Source organism: Molossus molossus, unplaced genomic scaffold, assembly GCF_014108415.1.
Source record: "Molossus molossus isolate mMolMol1 unplaced genomic scaffold, mMolMol1.p scaffold_m16_p_10, whole genome shotgun sequence".
Taxonomy (NCBI): Eukaryota; Metazoa; Chordata; class Mammalia; order Chiroptera; family Molossidae; genus Molossus; species Molossus molossus.
The window spans coordinates 30,483,121-30,503,291 of record NW_023425345.1 but is presented as its reverse complement, the minus strand read 5'-3'; the positions used below and the strand labels follow the sequence as shown (position 1 = coordinate 30,503,291).

The 20,171-nt window shown below is 36.6% G+C and overlaps 1 protein-coding gene across 10 annotated transcripts in view; it reads right to left on the bottom strand.

The window, feature by feature from the left end:
- Positions 1–20,171, bottom strand: part of PLEKHA5 (pleckstrin homology domain containing A5) — a 220,876-nt gene that overhangs the window by 92,825 nt on the left and 107,880 nt on the right. For all 10 annotated transcript variants that reach the window (XR_004958362.1, XM_036252690.1, XM_036252684.1 and 7 more), the window contains exon 4: positions 644–727. Coding sequence is in view for 8 of the 10 variants with exons in the window: in XM_036252684.1 (XP_036108577.1) it covers positions 644–727 (84 nt within the window). In the remaining 2 variants the exon portion in view is untranslated. The remainder of the gene's footprint in view (positions 1–643; positions 728–20,171) is intronic.

Below are 20,171 nucleotides of genomic sequence, written 5' to 3'. Positions count from 1 at the left end.
TGCCCCCAAAAGTTGCATACTAGGTAGAGCTTAATAAGCTCTAGAGTCAGGACTTAATATTTACAATTACTTTAAATATAACTAACATTTCTTCTAATCACAACATAAGTGAATATCATGTTTATTTTAATAAGAATTATTGAAGATATTCTACTTGGTCATTTAACTGGAAATTAGTTTAAAGATTAACTATTCTAATATTGAAAACAATTAACAATGATATCAACATACTTGTAAACAGATTTTTACTTTAAAATATTTTCACACATATTTCATTCCATGCTTATAAAAATCCTGAGATATGGTAATCACCATTATCTCTGATTTGAGGATGAGAAAGCTGAGCTCAAATTAGTTTAACAATCCGAGCAAGTTTACAATTTCTGACCTTACACCCTGGGCTCTTGAACTATCTCTTTTTGAACTACTGGAAAAACAGCTTCTGAAATTACATTCCTCATAAAAAAATTTTTTGTCATGCTCTATACCACACATAATAAATAGATGTCATTCTGTTACTACACTTGACTGCAAATATCCAGATAAGAAAACTGTTCATTTGTACTGTATTAGATGTGGACAACAGCAATCTCAATGCTAACCCCATTTTGAACAGAGGCAGTCTATGAAACTCTTTACTTACTGTTCATTCACTACAAAAATACAATTGTCCTGTGATGGTTGTCCCGTGACTGGATGTTTACAGGTCACTTTTCTTTCATTATGGCTGAAAGAAAAGAGAAAATATACGTATGTACTTTATGACCACAAACATTTTTCTAATATTCTGGTAGCAAAATAGCCACTTCTACATTGTAACATTAAAGTTAGTGAATAAATAAGATGAAATTCACACCCCTAGCTGTTGAAATTTCTAACTTCACCTTCTTTACTATCTACTGTATGTACACTTGTAAATGCTACTCATTTTACAATACAGATAAGCTCACCCCTCCAATCTGACCTCAATTCTTTCTTCTATTTTATTAACAAAGTTGATTTGTCTCCAAAGTCATGCATTTTACATTTGATAGGTGGGCCACAAAAACAGTTACGAGTATCTATGCACCTCCATTATTTTGTATCTCAATTTAAGCACCAAATGCCACATTCACAGATGAGATAAAAATATGGTAACAGTACTACTATATGGGCACCAGAACATCAACAAATAGAGAGTGCCCCTTGAAGAGCAGTAACTTATAGTATTTTTGTTTTACAAAAGAATCATTATGTAAATAATGTAATGGGACTGATTTTTGTGATACTTGAGAAAAATATGCTCTAGAAAAATGGAATCTGAAGGAGAAAACAAGAACCTTCAATAAAATGTACAATTGACAACAGAAACAAAGAAAAAACCTACCTGTGATATTTGCTAAAAAAATTTTGCTTTGAATTAAAGAATAACATCGCTTCTTGGACTTTGGGCTAAGATCAAGTAAATTATTTAAAAACTGACCTTTTTTTCGTTTTTAAAGAATAAGATCTTTGCATAAGAAATACTATTCTTTCAAGGTTGAGTGGTAAGACTAGATCTTCTACTGTCTTGAAATGAGAGTAGAAAAAAAAAATCTCAAACTACTCATCTATCAAAGCCAAAAACAGTAGATGCCCAAAGTAATATGCAATAGACAATGACATAACACATATCATCATTTGAAAATTAATATTTTTTCATTGGGTTTTATCCATAAAACAACCTATTATTGGTATGCCTAGACTTAGAAAATTTACTTTCATTATGAAGAAAATTTCAAAACGTTATATTGAATACTGCTTTTTAATCTTAAAAGATTATTACTACGAGCTCTGGGTTTCAGGAACTCTATAACTGCAAGCCACAAACTTCCTGACAAACTTTAGAAACTTAAGTTCCTTTTCCAAAAACTAACTTCCATTAATATTTTACTGGTAACTCAGTACTTGAAATTCTAGCCATTAAAAAAACTCAAACCATATAAAATAAAAAGAACAGATACAGTTTTGTAAAAAATTAAATATTGACTATTGTGACAGAATGACTGATGGTATATAATGAGTTTCTATTATTTCTTTAGTTAATTGGTATACTAAGCACACATTACTAAATTATCAACTTTCTGTGATGGTTGTCTTTATACAAATATACTCCATAGGTGTTAAGACTGGGTGGGTTTGAGATATTTATTTGGGGTGGTATTTTTACTATTATCAAAACATGAAAGTGACTTTCTTACCTGCTGATTTAAAAAAGGTACAATAGTAGAAATTAAGGTCTTGTGTGGTAAATGAGTTTATGTAATAAGTAATAAATTGGTAACAGAATAACTAAGACAGTGTAGCAACTGGAGATAGTGGAAAATACTGAAGTACTTAAATGTAATGACCATCATGAATGGGTCAAGGTACGTAAATTCTGATATTTAAACAGTATAAAGCAGTATGTATGGGAAGAAGAGGGTAAAGTAACCTGTGATAGGGATCAGTTACTTTAATAATGAAAAATGGAGACTCGCTATTTTTCCCCTTAAAGCTTCTCCTTGGGAAGGAGTAATAAAGACCTAGAGTTGGCTGAGTTATAGAATAAAAATATGCACATTCTTTTCATAAAAACATATACAGCACAAAGAAAACAAACAATCCCCTATATATCGTATTATTTTCCCATGTTATGTCATTTTACCTGGAAGAAATTGAATAGACTCTAATCCTAATATTCTAGAAGCTCTGAATTATAACACGGCTCTGCAACTGTTATCAGGCTAAGAGTCCACACCGACTTCCTGAACACTAAATAGATTTAAGCACCCATTAGACAAGGACAGAGGACAATGAAGAAATTTAAATAATGATTAAAATGGAGTGCAAGCATTCTCTTCCCTAAAAGTGGGTACTATTTCTATTAAATTGGCATTTCTATAATTTCATCTTAAAGTAAAAGTAAATAAAAATCTCAGTATTCTATTTTACTATTAAGACCAGTGACTAAGACCAACAACTTAATGTTCTGGTATTAAATTAACATAATTCATATAAAACCTATAAGAACACTCTAACTAAGGTCTTTTACTATTTTTTAATAAATAAAATAATTTTTCCTGGTATATTTGCCTAATTGCTAACACAGAGTAAACAAGATTTTTAAAATGTTTATTCATTTGCTCTCACTTATACAATACTCCTACAATCTAGTTCTTGGTTACTAATTAAAAAAAAAAAACCAACATGTAGTGCATTTTCTAAAATGTTAAATCCCTAAATCTAGACAATGATATATTTTAAGTTACAGTCACTCAAGATTACTAGAGGTTTCTATAAAATTCAAATTCAGAAGAGTAAGATTTTATAGGCAATTAGAATTAAAAATAGTCATCTCCTATAAAACAACATATTTACCAAGCAGAAAAACCAGAGTAATGTTTTCTAACCATTTCATCAAAATGAATTCAGAGAAATGAAAAGTATGGCATAGCAAAATATCACTTCCAACGTTAACTGTATAAACATGGTGCTTTTCCACTACTTCCATCCTCACTGCTCTTAGGCAAATGTATTTTATATACATTTTTAGATATTTAAAAATTTAATTAGAATATATTTTTTAATTTAAAAAATTAAATTTTTAAAAATTAATTTACATTTAATTTACATTTACATTTCATTTTTATAGTTATGTTGCATTTTTAAGTACAATACTGGTCAAGGACAAACAATTTCTAAATCATTCATAGAAACTAAAAAATGAGTTAAAATACTGACAGCCAATAAAAAAAAAACAACCCCAATATAAATGAAATCAGAGTCAGAAAAAAAATTCCCCCCACAAAGACACCTATTAATGTATAGAATTCTTTTAACACCTAATATATTAACCCTTTAATACGCATAGCGACAGGGCACTGTGGGAGGGGGCTGACGCACTGTAAGTATCCGGTCATGAGCACTGTCGCGGCGCAGAGGAGGAAGGAGGACCTGCATGCTCCAGGACCATGGCGGTGGCAGGGAAGACGATTCCCAGCCTTTCCTCAGTTCACTCAAAGTGTGTCCCTGTATTATTTACAAAGTATATGTTTTCATTCATCCTACACTTGCCACCCCTTTTGTAGTCCACAAGTCTGGTTCTTTTTGTTTTTGAAGGGCCTCAAAATTCAGATCAGGAGTACCATGAGTTTCACTGTAACGCTTGTGTAGTAGTGTTTCCGTGTGATTTATATATTAGGAACAATTTGAACATCACATAAATTTCACATCTGCTTATTCACGATCTTGCCTGTGAGAATTTCTAGGTGTGTGCAAAAAACGGCACCCAACAGAATCACAGCCACACAGGAGTACACACATCACACATCTACACAACTCCAACCATTTACCAGCTACTTGAGGTCACTGCCTGTTTTATAAAACACACTCATCCACACACAGTGAAGCAACTTTGTCTAATTTCATACCACCCTACTCACAACACTTCCCAATAACTGACGAGGCGAAACCCTTCCGATGTCCATTGCCACAAGGAAACTGCAAGCCTTTTTCAAGACAAAGCGTATCTGCAGTGTTTCTGTATTTCTCATGTTCCCATGTTTGTTTGCATGTGTGACTAATGAAATTTTTTTTTTTAATCCTCACTCGAGGACATTTTTCCATTTTTTGATCAGCTAGAGCGGGAAGGAGAGAGGAAGAGAGAGAGAGAGAAACATCGATGTGAAAAGGACACACTGAATGACTGCCACCTGCATGACCCAACCAGGGCCAGGGACAAACTGCAATCGAGGTACATGCCCTTAGCGGGAACCGAACCCAGGTCTCTCTGGACTGCAGGCTGATGCTCTAACCGCTGAGCCAAACTGGACAAGGCCAATGAACTTTTTGAGTGGCATGCTCCTAAATCTATTTCTCACAGAAGCCCCATGCCTTTCATTGCCTGATTTTGCACAGTAGGGTGATTTTAAAGAAAATATGTGTTATGTTATAGCAAAACCGACTGTACTACTATGTTAAGTAACATACCTCTATGCTATTAGAAATGTATTTGAAGCTTTAATAGCCAAGGTGTCATATTTGAAACCCTTGCCAGGGATTTTATACTCTTCACAGATTTAAAGAAAATATTGCAAAGATACGGTTCTATATAAATTTGTGTTTCTGGAGGAATACTTACAAACAAGGTATAAAACTCCTGTCTTGATATAAAACATACTTAAGGTCGCAGAACAAACTAATTCCTGTCTTGTCTCTGAACTCACTGTGGCACACCAAGAAGTCCAAACTTTTCTAAATATAATGCTAGGTGTTCATCTACTCTTCTTTCTAGACATCTGTCTCTGATATTTTAATATGTAGGTTTAAGTCAGTGGTTCTCAACTAAGAGTTATTTAATTTCCCAGGAGACATTTAGAAATATCTGGAAATATATATATATATATATATATATATAATGCTCACCTGAGGCTATATATATATATATATATATATATATTTTCTATTCATCATCAGATAGAGTGGGAGGGAAGGAGAGAAAGAAACAAAGACGTGAGAGGGACACATCAACTGGAAGCCTGCCACACTACCGACCAGGGCCGGGGACGGATTGCAACTGAGGTACGTGCCCCTGACCAGAATGAAATCTGGGACTCACTGGTCCGCGGTCCAATGCTCTACTGCTGAGCCAAGCTGGCCAGGGCTGGTAATGTTTTTGAATGTCACAATTGGGAAGCTGCTACTGGTATGTAAGTGGGTAGAGGCCAAGAAGCTGCTGAACATCTTACAGTGAACAGGAACGTGTTCTACAAGAAAGGAGTATCCAGGTCAAAACGCCAATAGGGCTGACTCTGGGAAACCCTCCACGAGGCTTTCATAGCCTCTAACGATGAACACTAATGAACAAGCCACACCGATTATTTCTCTAGAGACACACAGGCTGCAGGACATGACGGCAGTGGAGAGCTCAGGTTCTGGACTCAGACTGCATGAGGTTTGAATCCCAGCCCCCACATTTACTGGCTATGCGGTGATCTTAGGCAAGTTATTTTACCTCTCCATGCCTCAATTTCCTCAATTTGATTAACAGTAGCTATGTTACAGTTGGTCAAGTTTTTTAGAACTGTCCTAGGTACTGAAGATAGCGGTAAACAAAACAAAAGTCCTTGCCCTCATGGAACTGACTTTCTCCTGCAGATGTTTATGAGGATAAAGAGTGAACGAGATAAACATGCCTTGGAGCACCGTCCTCAATATCATTTATTTTTATTATCAACTACAGGACTTCCATCATATGTCGTGGTCATCAGATGACTTGTTCAGTCAACTGTGTAAATTAAAACAATTTAAATCAACACCTACCCAAATTCATTGTTTAAAACTCAGGTTACTCCACTACTCATACTGTAAAAGAATAAAGATGTGATCTCTCTTGATTTTCATGCTTCTGGTAAATATACCTGCCCCTAATATGTCAAAAAGATAGAGGAGAAAAGTAATTCCAATGTAAGAGCTCCAAAGGAAGGGTATGTTTTTATGCTAGCAAAGGCAGTATGTGAGCAGGTTCTTAAACAGTGACAACACTTAAAGAAATGAACTCAGCTATGCCAGAGAGTTCAGGACTGAAGGAAACAAGTCATATTCACTAGCTCAGTCTGAGGATCATGCTGTATCAAAGGCCCAGAGAAAAGGATTAAATCAATGCCATATTTAGAAAAGACATCAATAAAGTGACAAATAGCAACACAAATTGCTTTCTCTTCGGCATTATGCCCTCTTTACTATTTACTCCCAGATGTTTAATCATTTACTATAACTAGAAGATCAAATGAAAGACCTGCTTATTTAAAGCTTCTATGGAACTATTTCATTCCATAATAATTTAATTTTAAAGGATCTTAAGGTGAATAAATCAGCTGTGCATAAACTGGTATATATATTTCTATCAAATTAAGTAAACAACAAATTAAAAATGACATGTTTATCAGAGACAGAAGTTCATTAGTCTACCCAACTGCTTTTCAAATCTCATATATGTGTGAATCAAACCATGAATCATGAAGGTAACTGTACTGAAAAGCTAGGCTAAGCTGTGCTACTTTTAAGTAGTTCTGAACTTTCTGGTAGCCTACATAAAAAGAAAAAACTGATAAATTACAGAGCTCCTATAACCTATTTATGGAAACAGCAACTCACTGCAATTCTAGAAGCAAGTGCTTTTATAGAACAAATAACTCAAATTGCATGGCCGACTCTGAAGATAGGGGAAGCCGGTACTGGTGTCCCTTTCCAGGGTCACTGGAGGGAGACAACTTTTTGCTGTTGTTCAGTCCACATTGCTACAGTCTTCCCTCAGCAGAAGGCTTACACAGGAGGATGCCAATGGCATTGCTACAGAAAGGAAAGACCACCCCACACACTAAATAGATGCCTAAAATGCACATAAGTTCAAAGGTAAACCCCAATAAGTATGGTACCGAGTACTGAATTAAAAAAATTAGCCCTGGCCGGTTTGGCTCAGCGGTTAGAGCGTCGGCCTGCGGTCCAGAGAGACCCGGGTTCGGTTCCCGCTAAGGGCATGTACCTCGGTTGCAGTTTGTCCCCAGACCTGGCTGGTCGTGCGGGTGGCAGCCACTCGATGTGTCCCTTTTACATAGATGTTCATCTCTCTCTCTCTCTCTCTCTCTCTCTCTCTCTCTCTCTCTCTCCCTCCCTCCCTCCCACTCTATCTGAACAAAAAGTGGAAAAATGTCGTCCGGTGAGGATAAAAAAGAAAAATTTTAAATTAGCTCTGGCCAGTTTGGCTCAGCAGTTGGAGCGTCCCCCTGTGGACCGTAGAGTCCTGGCTTCGGTTCCCATTGGGGGCACGTGCCTCGGTTGCAGTTTGTCGCCAGCTCGGTTGGGGTTGTGTGGGTGGCAGGCACTCTCTCACACCAATGTTTCTCTCTTTTTCTTCCCCCCTTTCTCCCTCCTACTCTGTCTGAAGATAAATGCAAAAATGTCCTCAGGTGAGGATAAAAAATAAAAAAAATTTAAAATTAAAAAAGGACAACGCTACACTGATTAGTGTTCAAGGTCCAGGGGCAAAATTAAAGTTTTTCTTTACATATAAATTTTCAAAAAGTTTCCCCAAATCTCCCTGGCCATCTTTTCCTAGAAGGCCATTAGCCAGACATACGAGTCTATGCCTAAGTCAATCAATGGTAAGTGAACTTACACTAATCAAGAATCTCAACTTTGCCTGTACCCACCTAGGAGAGTAAATAAAATGAAGTTATAGTAGAATAGCAAGAAAAAAAGTTGGGACAGAACAGGCTAACAGTTAAGAAAACATCTCATTTTTCTTAGAGAAAGCAACTCATATACATTCTAAAAAAACACTTGTACTAGAATATTCAAAACTAGATTTCTCTACTCTATCTGGTAAAAGAAGAAAATGGTTTTATCTATGTTTTCCTTTGAGAAGCTTTGGAAAGGTAAAGAGGGTGATTTAACCTAGAGGTAAAGAACTCTTGAGGTTTTATTGCCACTCTCAGAAAATGTTTAAAAAAATGTTTTGGCCCAATTAATAGGTGTGTCCAGGCTACTTCTTTTTTTTTTTTTATCCTCACCCGAGGACATTTTTCCATTTTTTTGCACAGATAGAGTGGGAGGGAGAGAGAGGAAGAGAGAAAGAGAGGGAAACATCGATGTGAAAGGGACACATCGAGTGGCTGCCACCCGCACGACCAAGCAGGGCCGGGGACAAACTGCAACCGAGGTAGATGCCCTTAGCGAGAACCGAACCCGGGTCTCTCCGGACCGCAGGTGGATGCTCTAACCACTGAGCCAAACCGGCCAGGGCCAGGTTACTTCTTAATATTGCAGTTCTCTCCTATGGGAGGACTTTGTGTGTGTGTGTGTGTAAAAAACCTTTATTTCAGGGGTAACCCCAGTGACTGTTTTAATACAAAATTCATTCTGTTTTCTAATTTAAGAAATAAATACTGAAATTGCTATTAACATGTTGTCAATAACAGCCAATACATCTCTTCTGAGTGATAGGTTAGACAAAGCTAGCTTCACTGGGTAGTGTTTTATATGTGTGACCGTGGCAATGAGGTTGAAAATTTATCCACTATGCATAAAAAATATGTATTTTTAAACTCTGTCCCACAGAATAAACTGTGGTTGTCTCTTATTAAACTCAGATGCGAACCATTGCATGACTTGCTCTGAATCATGTACTTCCCATGAGAAAGAAAGAGGATTTAATCCCGTATAAGAAAAATAGGGTATCATAGTGGTTTGGCAATTCTTCTGGCAACCCTGGTAATGAAGCCAGTATCGTGACTTGGACTTCTACAGGAACCCAACCCATAAAAGCAGCCACATATCCACAATGTTGTTAGACTGGAGCAAGGTACAAGAGGTATGGAAACTGTGGAGGCTATTAGATTTCTCAAATTTAAGTAGAAAACTATACAGCTAGCAGCTCAGATGTGCACTTATAACTCTTTTGTTTTCAGTACTCTTCTACTCAAACAAAAGAGAGTATTGTTATTCTCAATTTGGCCTTGGTTTTTATACTCAGACAATTATACTCCCTAGTTTGTTTTAAAATTGAGCAGCTTTTATCAATAAATAAAGCCTTATCACTTTGAGACTCAGTCTCCCATTAGGTTAAAAAAACACTATCTATTTGTAGTAGTGACTTAGTTATTAAATTATCTTATTTACTAAATCAATTGGTTCTATAGTAGTCCACGTAATTTTTTAAATACTGTTAAATGGAAAGCTTATCAATGTTTTATACAGATAGTTAACTATTTTAGTTTATTTTCATTTTCTTAATAAAAAGGAGAAAAATGTTATTTATGCTGAAATTTGACTACCACAATGACTGTTTCTGCAATTTATTTTTAAACTGTGCTGGCATGGAAAACTGTGTCTACAATTAAAGGCAATGTTTCCAGGCAAAAGAAAAAACACCGAAAGCTCCTGCCCTTTTTCTTTTTCTTTTTTTTTTTGAGAAACTGAATTCTTGAGCCTTAGTTATGTGAAGAAGTAACCACTGAGTTAGCAATGTAATAGATTATAATTTTTTTTTTTTGCAAAACATGAAAAGTATATAGTTCCTCTCTCCACATTTAGTTCTAAATGTCACTTGCCTTTAACTTAGAACTAACTGCTTCCAGACATCCTGACCAAACCTCAGTGATTCATTTACCCACCATCTACAAATTCCCCTTAAGATCTTAACCCCTTATCTTCTTCCACCCTCTCTCCCTCATCATTTAGAGTACGGATAATCTCAGATTTCCTGGGGGACAGAAAGAACGCATCAGGTGGGAGCACATCACTGGGGCACGTCACTGACTGATCCTCACCCCTAGCATTCAATTTTCAATTAAAAAAAAAAAAAAATCCTCACCCAAGGATATTTTTCTGTTTATCTTCAGATGCAGTGGGAGGGAGAGAGAGGAAGAGAAAGAAACAATGAAGTGAGAAGGACACATCGACTGATTGCCTCCCGCACAACCCTGACCAGTGCCAGGGACAAACCGCAACCGAGGCACATGCCCCTGACGGGAATAAAACCCACGACTCACTGGTCCGCCAGCTGAGGCTCTACCACTGAGCCAAACCGGCCAGGGCCCAGCATTCAGTTTTGAAATCACCCTCTTAATAACTACCACGTGGGTACCACACTCAGGGCTGCTCACACTCAGCTGTCACACAGTGTACCTGAAACCTGACAATCAACTCTCATACAGACCCTCTGAGGTATTACTATCTTCCCTTTACAAGTGGGTGAACCGGGCTCACAACAGTGCAAAGTTGTCAGAAGTCACAGGGGACACGGAGAGGAAGAGGTGTCTCCAAGGCCCAAACTGCATCCTTTTCAGGTCTCACCTTTCAGCTGCTGCCCCTTCCTCGACTCTCACCACAGCCAAGGAGTCTTTTCAGTTCTGCCCTACATCTTCACCCACGTTTCTGCTCCATGGTACAGAAAAGCAAACAAAAACACTCTGCTTTCTGTAGGGGCCCTTCCCCTCTTGCACGACTGTGAACAGCAGCCTCCCTCGCTGCTCCCCTTCTTCCCTCCTCCTATCTCACTGCCTAGCAGCACCTCAAGTCTAAGTCTGTCTGAAGCCAAGGTAATAAAACCTTCCCTGATTCTAATTTAATTTAAAACCCAATATCTCTTCTCCATCTTCCTGTTCTCTAAGGCTTTACAATCACCTTCCACTCTAAGCTGCTCAGACAAAATTATCACAACATATTTATAAATGTTACTTCTCATTTCCCTGATCACAGGTACCAACGAATTTAAGTACAAATACAATCGTGAAGTGTGGGTTTTATTTTTTTTTAATCCTCACCCAAGGACATTTTTTCATATTTTGTTCAGATACAGGGGGGGGGGGGAGACAAACATCGAGTAGTTGCCACCCACACAACCCAACCAGGGCTGGGGACAAACCGCAACTGAGGCATGTGCCTCCAGCAGGAACCGAACCCGGGGCCCCCCCCGGGACCGCAGGCCAACACTCCAACCGCTGAGCCAAACCGGCCAGGGCTAAAGTGTGGGTTTTAGAAAAGCACCCAACAGAAATGGAAAATCTTGCTTTTCCTGGTGGGAAAGTATCAGTATGGGGTGATGCTGCAAGTATGAAGAAGCTGAGCATTATTACAGACAAGGAACAAAAAGATAAAAAATAAAAATTTCAAAATACAAGATTCACATACAAATTCACCTGTTTTAGTTTTTGGTTACTTACAGATAATTTCTAAATCATCTCACAAAAAACTTTCTCAAATAAAATCAACATACACATTCAGAATCTAAAAAATAAACAGTTGGTAACAGATTTTAAAGAACTTTGGAATCAACGTAAGAATAATGTAATTAACACCATGCTACTTACGAACAAAACGTACCTATCCTTCATAACTGTTATCCATCCTGAGTTCTACAGCACAATTACATTTTAGATCACTTGTAAATTATATTATAAGCAAAATGACAAATAATCTTGGTAATGTTTTACTTGTAGATCATTTGAACAATTCTTAACTTTTAAATGAAAAGTTTAAATGACACTTTAAGGTTAAAACATAATTATGATTCTTAGGATATACACAACCGCCAAAGTAATTTAATTTTCTGCCAAGAACTCAAGAATCGGGTGACGTTCTGGTGGTTGCCACCTACGAAAGTAGACTGCTATCACCTCCATCACTGCTTTGGTTCGGGCTCTTATGTCTCTAAGACTCTTAAAGCACTCACCAAATTATTTGCTAAACTTGAATGTGCTAGCAGAGTAAGATTCCTTAAAAAGGAGTAAAATTATGTCACTTCCTTTCTTTAAAAAGTTCTTGGCTCTCTGCTCTATCTTTAATGTAAAATACAATGGCTCATACAATAATTTAATGAGTGAGAAGCCTGATTATCCGATCTAAGGTTACAGTTTACTACTGAATGATCTATACAAAAAGTGCTTGCAAAACCACATAACCAGAATGAAAATGATCACAGGGTATATTTTAGTAGTCTAAAAGAACGCTTTTTGAAATATAGTCACCTGTATAAAAATCATTATTAATTACAAAAGACTTTGGGGGTTTTAAAATAAAACTAAGCAAAACCCCAACTCGGAAATATGTCAGTAGTTAGAAATATTCTTCTTGGCATTTAAAAGTAATAATGTGACATATAGCTTAATTAATGAAATCCTAGGATTATATATATCCTTATAGTCTCTTATGAATGCTAGTTAGCAATGTTTTATTGTAACATGTATTAAATAGAAGTAAACAAGTGAGAAAATGTTAAATTTAAGCATCATGTCTTTTATGTGTCATCATCTATTATTTGAACATTAAACCAATTCTAACCTATACATAAATAACCACACAATTTCAAAAAATATCCTATCATTATTATTGTAGATGAAACATTCTTTCCTAGAGTCAAATTGATACAGTGAATAACTTAATTCAAACAGAAAAAAATCAGTAAGTATTTAATTTTACTATTCTTTATTGCATTGTACTTAATCATTTTAATACTGCATGAGCTGTATCTAAACAATCACTTCAGCAACAAAAAGCCACTAATAAAATACTCTCATTCATTCTAATGAGACAGACACTGGTGAAATACCATTAATAACATTATAAACAAACAGGAGGAGTAATGAACAAAACTTCAAAGGGGACCGCCTGGGGCCTGATGTGGGCTGGAAAGGCAAGAGCAGGGACGATGCTGCAGAGGGGCTGCCATTTGAACTGGGCCTCTTGGTCAGCAGTAGTAGTCAGATGTGGCTACAATTTTAGCACAGATGGAAGGGCACAGAAATGGGGCTAAAAATCTAGGCTTTTAGTAAAAATATATTTATGTATATAAAATTTGTAATATAAGTTTTGAAACAATGCATTTAAACTACATTCCTATCATTTCAATTTCAAAATAATGTATATATTTTTAAACTCTGGAAAGGTCCAAACACTAACACACCTATGTGACTCACATAGCACTTAATTAAGGCTCGATCATTATCCCCAAGCACTGAGAAATTTCTCACTTACAGAAGGGGCAGAGGTGAGAAGAACTCTGGCCCACATTCTAGAGCAAAGACACAGATACAGCAAGAGCCAGCAATGAAATCCAATGGCCACTGCAGTACACTGTGATGGCAGTATTATACCCCAGAGACACATTTCCTTCTAACTGAGTACGAGGCCATAGTATGCTATTACTTGGTTAGATAACTAAGAGCTTTTCATCATCACAGTGAAGATGAATCTCTGTAATACAAAGATCAAGATACTCTCCTAATTCATTTGACTTGCTTAATCAACTCATTTATTTATGCTCAAATATTTACTTAGCACCTAATATACACAAGGTTTTGTACTGTCCACCATTAGAAACAAAAATACAGTTCAAGACTGTACAAAGCTTAAAGAATACTATTTCCATCTGAATTTATTAACCTAAATTCCAAACTTGAAGAATAAACAGCACAATTATACTTTTTCATCAGGCTTCAGTATTGGTGGAAAGGGTTCCTCAAAGCACACTTTATTCAACAGAAAACAGATAAGCACTTTATCCTCTACTGCTTTAGACCTGAGTAAAACCTTTATGTCAATTTCAGGTTATTCCCCCTGCAGCTAGGCTCATCCTCTAGTTTTTTTTTTCTTTTTCTTTGACAGATTTAATTTCCTGTCCACACAAAAAAGTTGAAGTAGCTTCGCCTCACTTGAACTTTAATGGTATTTAGGCCAGTGACCTCTGATGTCATATGCCTCAAAAACATCTTTGTTTAAAATGTCTAGTGATATATTCCAATTTATCATTACTACATAACTTACTGTTTAAGTTTAAAATATAAGCTATTTTAAAACCATGATAAGTGGATTCGAGATAAATTTTTAAAGGGAATAAAAATATTCATGAGATCTCCATATACTTAAGTATGCTAGCTTTGGGCACAATTTTCAGCTGGGAGCTGAAAATTCTGCAACCTAAGGAAAAAATTGTGGATCTTGAATTAAGGCCGTCAAGTCAAATAAACTGAACTTGAAACCCTATTTCTCTATTTCTTATGCTTCTAAATATAGAAGTAGTATAATGTGCTAAGAATCATAATATGAGATAGTCATTGCTAATTCCTCAAAGGTGCTATCTTTGCACATTCAAATGTAATAAGCTGATAGAGTAGTTTCTTTCAATACCTAGCCATGTTATTCACATACAAAATATGTATAACAAGTTTATTCTTTAATTGCTTCAGAAAACTGATATGAAAATATTTAACATATTTATTAAGAATTTCCATATTGCCCGTCCTCAACTAGACTTAAAAGTTCCTGTTTTTTTAAGAGAAAACTTTGAAATTTCCTCTAAAGGGCTTTGAAATTACAAGGCTGCTACTGAACCTGCATGAAAAGAAATGTGCCTAAAATGACAAAATGTAAAAGACTTTAAAGGTTTCAGTTTGTGCCATATAAATAGTATAAAATTAAGAATATCAGTCATCCACTCAAAATGGAAGAAAAAAGTTGTAAGAGAAATAGTTACATAAAAAAACCTTGGCTCAATAACCTACTAAAACTAATGCTTTCAGAACAACTAAATAAATTTACAATAGTGCCATTCAAGAGACACAACTTAATATTGTTAAGAAATAAATCTTTGAAGGCATGTTACTCGGCCTTTACAATCAATGCTGTAACAACTCTGTTAATTTCTTTCAATGCCAAAATACTGTCTACAGTGATCTCCTGTCATTAATGAATAGCTCTTACATTTTGGGTTAATGAGGATTCCTATTTTAAATCACACTACTGAAACAGCCCAAATAATTAAAGAATTAAATAAATATCAGCAGCTTCAACAAACTGTTAGTTTAGACTAATATTAATCTACTTTTTAATAAAAGCATGATATAGTGATATTGTCAGCATCTCCACGGGAGCTTCTGAGAATTATTCACTTAGTTCTCTTTATGAAAATAAAAAAATCATGTTTCTTCTATGAATAAGTTAAAAAATAAAAAACAGGATGAATTAAAAAATTTTAATGAAAATCTAAAGGCTTTAAAAGAATTAGCAACTACCATGCATCTATGTAGCTTAAAGCTAACAAGAGACTAAGAAGAATATTACATTTTAAAATGCCAAAGTCATCTGAAAACCTAACCATGTATTAAATTTCGACAACCACATAATAAATACTTCAGTCATTGAAAGTTATAATATGTAAATCCTTTGCACAAGGCACTCACTGTGCCTGGCATGGGGCTACCAAGATTATTTACCACAGGATTATCAACTGAGAAAAAAGTATTGCTCATTTAGCCATTAACTATTTATATATAAAAGTAACAAGAACTACTCACCAGCCTTTATCAAAATCACACTCGTAAACAGACATTCAACTACAGGCAAAAAGGACACTGGAATGAAAAAGACTCGACTCCTTTGTCTTAGAGCTGCTCCCACCAGAGCAGTGTGGGGACTGAGCACTCAGGAAGTGCACCGTGGCTGTCAGGCTGGCCTGCCACTCTGCGAGTCTGACACCAGACTGACGTCACACACTCACATGTCACTGCAGCTGAAAATTAAGGCGGCTTCGTCAGGAAGAATTTGTTGTGATTATGCATTCTTTCCCGACCTAACAGTAAAATGCCCTTAAAGCTGGCTACAACACGGGGTGAAATACCAGCATATGTGTTTGCAAAAAGCTCTTGAAGAAAATGTCCAGTTTAACTTTAAATAACCTTAGCTCAAATAAATATGTATTTCTGTTAAAACTGTTAGCGTAACAATTTAAATGACCCCTTGAAAAATATTTTGTTGTTTACAAAGTTGATACATACTTATTTCAAAAATTCAACCAGTAAAAGGTATAAAGAAAGCTAAAATTGCCTGGAGTTCCACTCCCAGCAATGATAACAGCTACTCAGATTTACTGATCACTTATTATGTGAAGCATTTTACGAGTGATACAGGTTCTGTAATTATCTTCATTTTACTGAACAAACTGAGGCACAGAGCAGTTAGGGAATGGGTCCGTGGTCACAATGCCAATAAGTAATTCAGCAGGATTCAAAGCTGGGTAGAGTCTCTACTACCCATACATTGATCACTAAGTTATACTGTCTAGCAGTAAAGATAACAGCTGTTAACATTTTGGTGAATATCCTTTTAAACCCAAGTTGATATATCTAAACATATATTTATTCAACATAGGGAAATTAAGCTATACATGTTGTTTTGCAACCCACTTTTTTCTTTCAATAATATGTCATGAACAGTTTCCCATGTCAGTAATTATATTTCTAACTTTTCCTTTTATGACTGCCCATCACAATTATCTAACCCCGTTTACCATCGGACACTTAATTTTTAATTTTTTATTATAAACAGTACAAAATGTATGTAACTGCCCAGACATATTTATGCATCTGTGTTTAGCTGTGTAAGATAACTCTTAGAAGCATGTGAGTGTTTTCAACATTTAAATGCTTTGTCCTCCAAAAGGAGGTAACAACTCATATTTGCAGCTCAACAGATTAGATTTCTCGTTTCCCCACATACTAGGTGTTGATAATTATTTTTCTTCTTTGCAAATCTAATGGAAAATACATGCCATCGTGCAGTTCTAAGTGTGTATGTGTTTTATTTGCAAATGAGGTTAAGCCTTTCTTCACACATCTGTTCTTACAGGAGCAGTCCGGCTTCAGGTCACAGGGATGGGGGTTCTAGAGTCTGATGACCTGAGTTCAAGCCCAGTTCTTCTCAATAGTTCTCTTATCAAAGGCAAACTGTTTAATCTCTACATGCCTCAATTTCCTTATATGGTAACTTAATCCTCATGGGATTCTGGTGAGAATTATATGAGAAAAAATCATATAAGCAATTGGAACAGTGTCTACCACATGTGTTTAATTAAATGTTAACTCATATTTAATCCCCAGCTACATTTCTTCTGCATTTCATGCTTTTCACCGAAAATGGTGACTCTTTCTAAACAGAGTATAGACAAACCATTTAATAAAACATACTGTATATATCTTATTGGGATGCTGATAATATAAAAATGTTCAGATACCTCATGTGAGTTGTCTTACAACTAAATCTGGCATATTAACATAACTGGTGTTAAAACACTCCTTTCATATGATACTGCTATAACAAAGATTTAAAATAGCACCTCAAGCTGAGAAAACAAAATGGTTTCATCATGTAGTTTGAAATACAGAAGCAAGCCAACATAGTTTGCTATAACCAGAAGGGTTTGTATACGTTTTAGAAAAACGGTGACTCATGATTCTTCCCATCTTCTTCCAAAGTGAAGGTTTTGCTAGTCTCAACTATATTCAGTTTAAACTTCTATCACTAAAAAGAAAACAAAACCCATTCTTGAAAACACCAAAAAAGAAGTTAATAGAATAATGTATCCACAGTTCTAAAAGCAAAAGACTGCCCCTTTCAAATGACATAACCTATAAACAGAATATATGATGATTAAAATGTAGCAAGCTTATTATCCCTACCCCCAAATCAATTTGACCTCTGTTACATAATAGTCTTCAACTGTTTTCACCACCAGGGCGGTTATTATTCTAGCAGATCTGGTTTAGGAGTATTCATTGTTTCATATGCTATAAAACCATCCCATTGGAAAGCAGACATTTCTGTAATAAAATCGCAGCAGAATATGTTTGCAGGATCACACAGTGGTATAGTGATTCTGCAGACTGCTGTCAGGAGAAAAACAACAATAATGAAGCAGCAGAGATCTGTAAAGAGACTGTAAGAGATTACCAGGAATACCGACTAAAAAGTCTGCCAAGTGTTTGGTTTACGAAGTTACCAGCACCCTGCACGGTTTCCCTAGGACCTGGGAGGCTCAGGCCCCTCCATCACCCACCCACCCACTGATTACAGGACTTCCACGGGGAAAACACAGTGGTCAGATAATGAACATAAAAGAGGGACTAAGAAGGTTCCTCCTCTCAAGGCCATAACAGCCTGGAACTGACAGTTTATTAGGGAGGAGAGAGCTGTAAACAGATCATTATAACATAACCTGATTTGTGCAGCACAGAAGAGGAAGTGGCAAAATGCCTGGGGGAAATCTGGAAAATGCTTATTAGCGAAGTAAATGACAGCTGACCTGACTATTTCAAGAGATTTCAGTTAGAGACAGCAGTAGTTGCAGAAGTATAAATTTAAGACGCAATCTAAAATTTACACCTATAAAAGGTGCCCAATTAACAGATAAATTATTCATTTAAGAAAAAAAAATGCATGCCAACAGGGCAATTCTCACAAGTGCCCTATAAGTCTGCCCTACTTTTCCCAAATGTCTGCGATGGCTAGTTCAGCTTTCTCAACTGTGCCCAAACCACACTGTAGGAAACGAAGCTGAGGCAGACATGGAGGGATGTTCCACCTATGTCGGAACTAATGAACTTCCTTAAATCAAATCGTCAGTGACCCTAAATCTCAATTAATTATGATTCTCTTTTCATGTATCTCCACACTAAAGGACAGGAATCATAATTCACTAAAAAATCACAGAAAAAGAAGGCCAGTGAGGGCCTCCAAAGTAGTTGCCAGAAATAATGTTTCGCTCCCACAGGTATGTCTGGGACAATGACTGAGCATCACTTGTGACAACTATCAGTTTTCAGTTCTTACTGTTATATCACTTCTCAGTGGCATTCAAAACCCCTGACCATGCCCTGGCCAGTTTTGCTCAGTGGTTAGAGCGTCAGCCTTCGGTCCAGAGAGACCAGGGTTTGGTTCCCACTAAACCCGGTTGCAGTTTGTCCCCGGTCCTGGTTGTTCGTGCGGGTGGCAGCCACTCGATGTGTCCCTTTCGCATCAATGTTTCTCCCTCTCTCCCTCCCACTCTGAACAAAAAATGGAAAAATGTCCTCGAGTGAGTATAAAAAACAAACAACAAACAAAAAACTCCCGACCACTCAATTCTTGAAAATGTCACCCTTGACCTTATGTGACCTGGCTCCTCAGTGTTCCCTTTGTAAAATAGGCTGTAGTCCAAGTGACTCAGTCCAGCACTCAATAACTTGCCTCCTTATTCTGATGCCAATTAATTAATCACTAATAGCCAAAGTAGAGGTTCTTTTAACCATGCTGTACAATATGAGGCACTCAAATGTTGCATCAGTCAATTTCTTAAGTCATTAATATAATTCTTTCAGATCAGAAAAATACTAGTACAGTAAGAGCACAAGCACCTATTTCCAAAGTGTGTTTTTTTCCAATACCACCAAGTAATTAACTCAATTCTGACAGCATCTACACCTAGAGGCAGCAGAACTCACAGGTGAAGGGCCCAGTCCTGCAAGACTGCCTCCGCTGTACACATGCCAGTTGAGGCCAGGCTGTTACATGTGCTCCTAACCCACTGGCTAGAAACTGGAGGGTCCCATGACCCCCTCCTTGGGTTTGATTAATTTACTAGAGGGGCTCACAGAAGTCAAAGAACATTTAGTTGTGTTCACAAATTTATTATAAAGGATAGAGATGAATAGCAAGGTGGAAAGGTACATAAGACCGGGTCTGGAAGGGTCCTGATCACAGAAGCTTCTGTCCGCTGGAACTGGAGTGTTCCAACCTCCAGGCAAGTAGATAAATTCATAACCAGAAAGCTCATCAACTCTAGTTGCTGCCCTGCCCCCAAC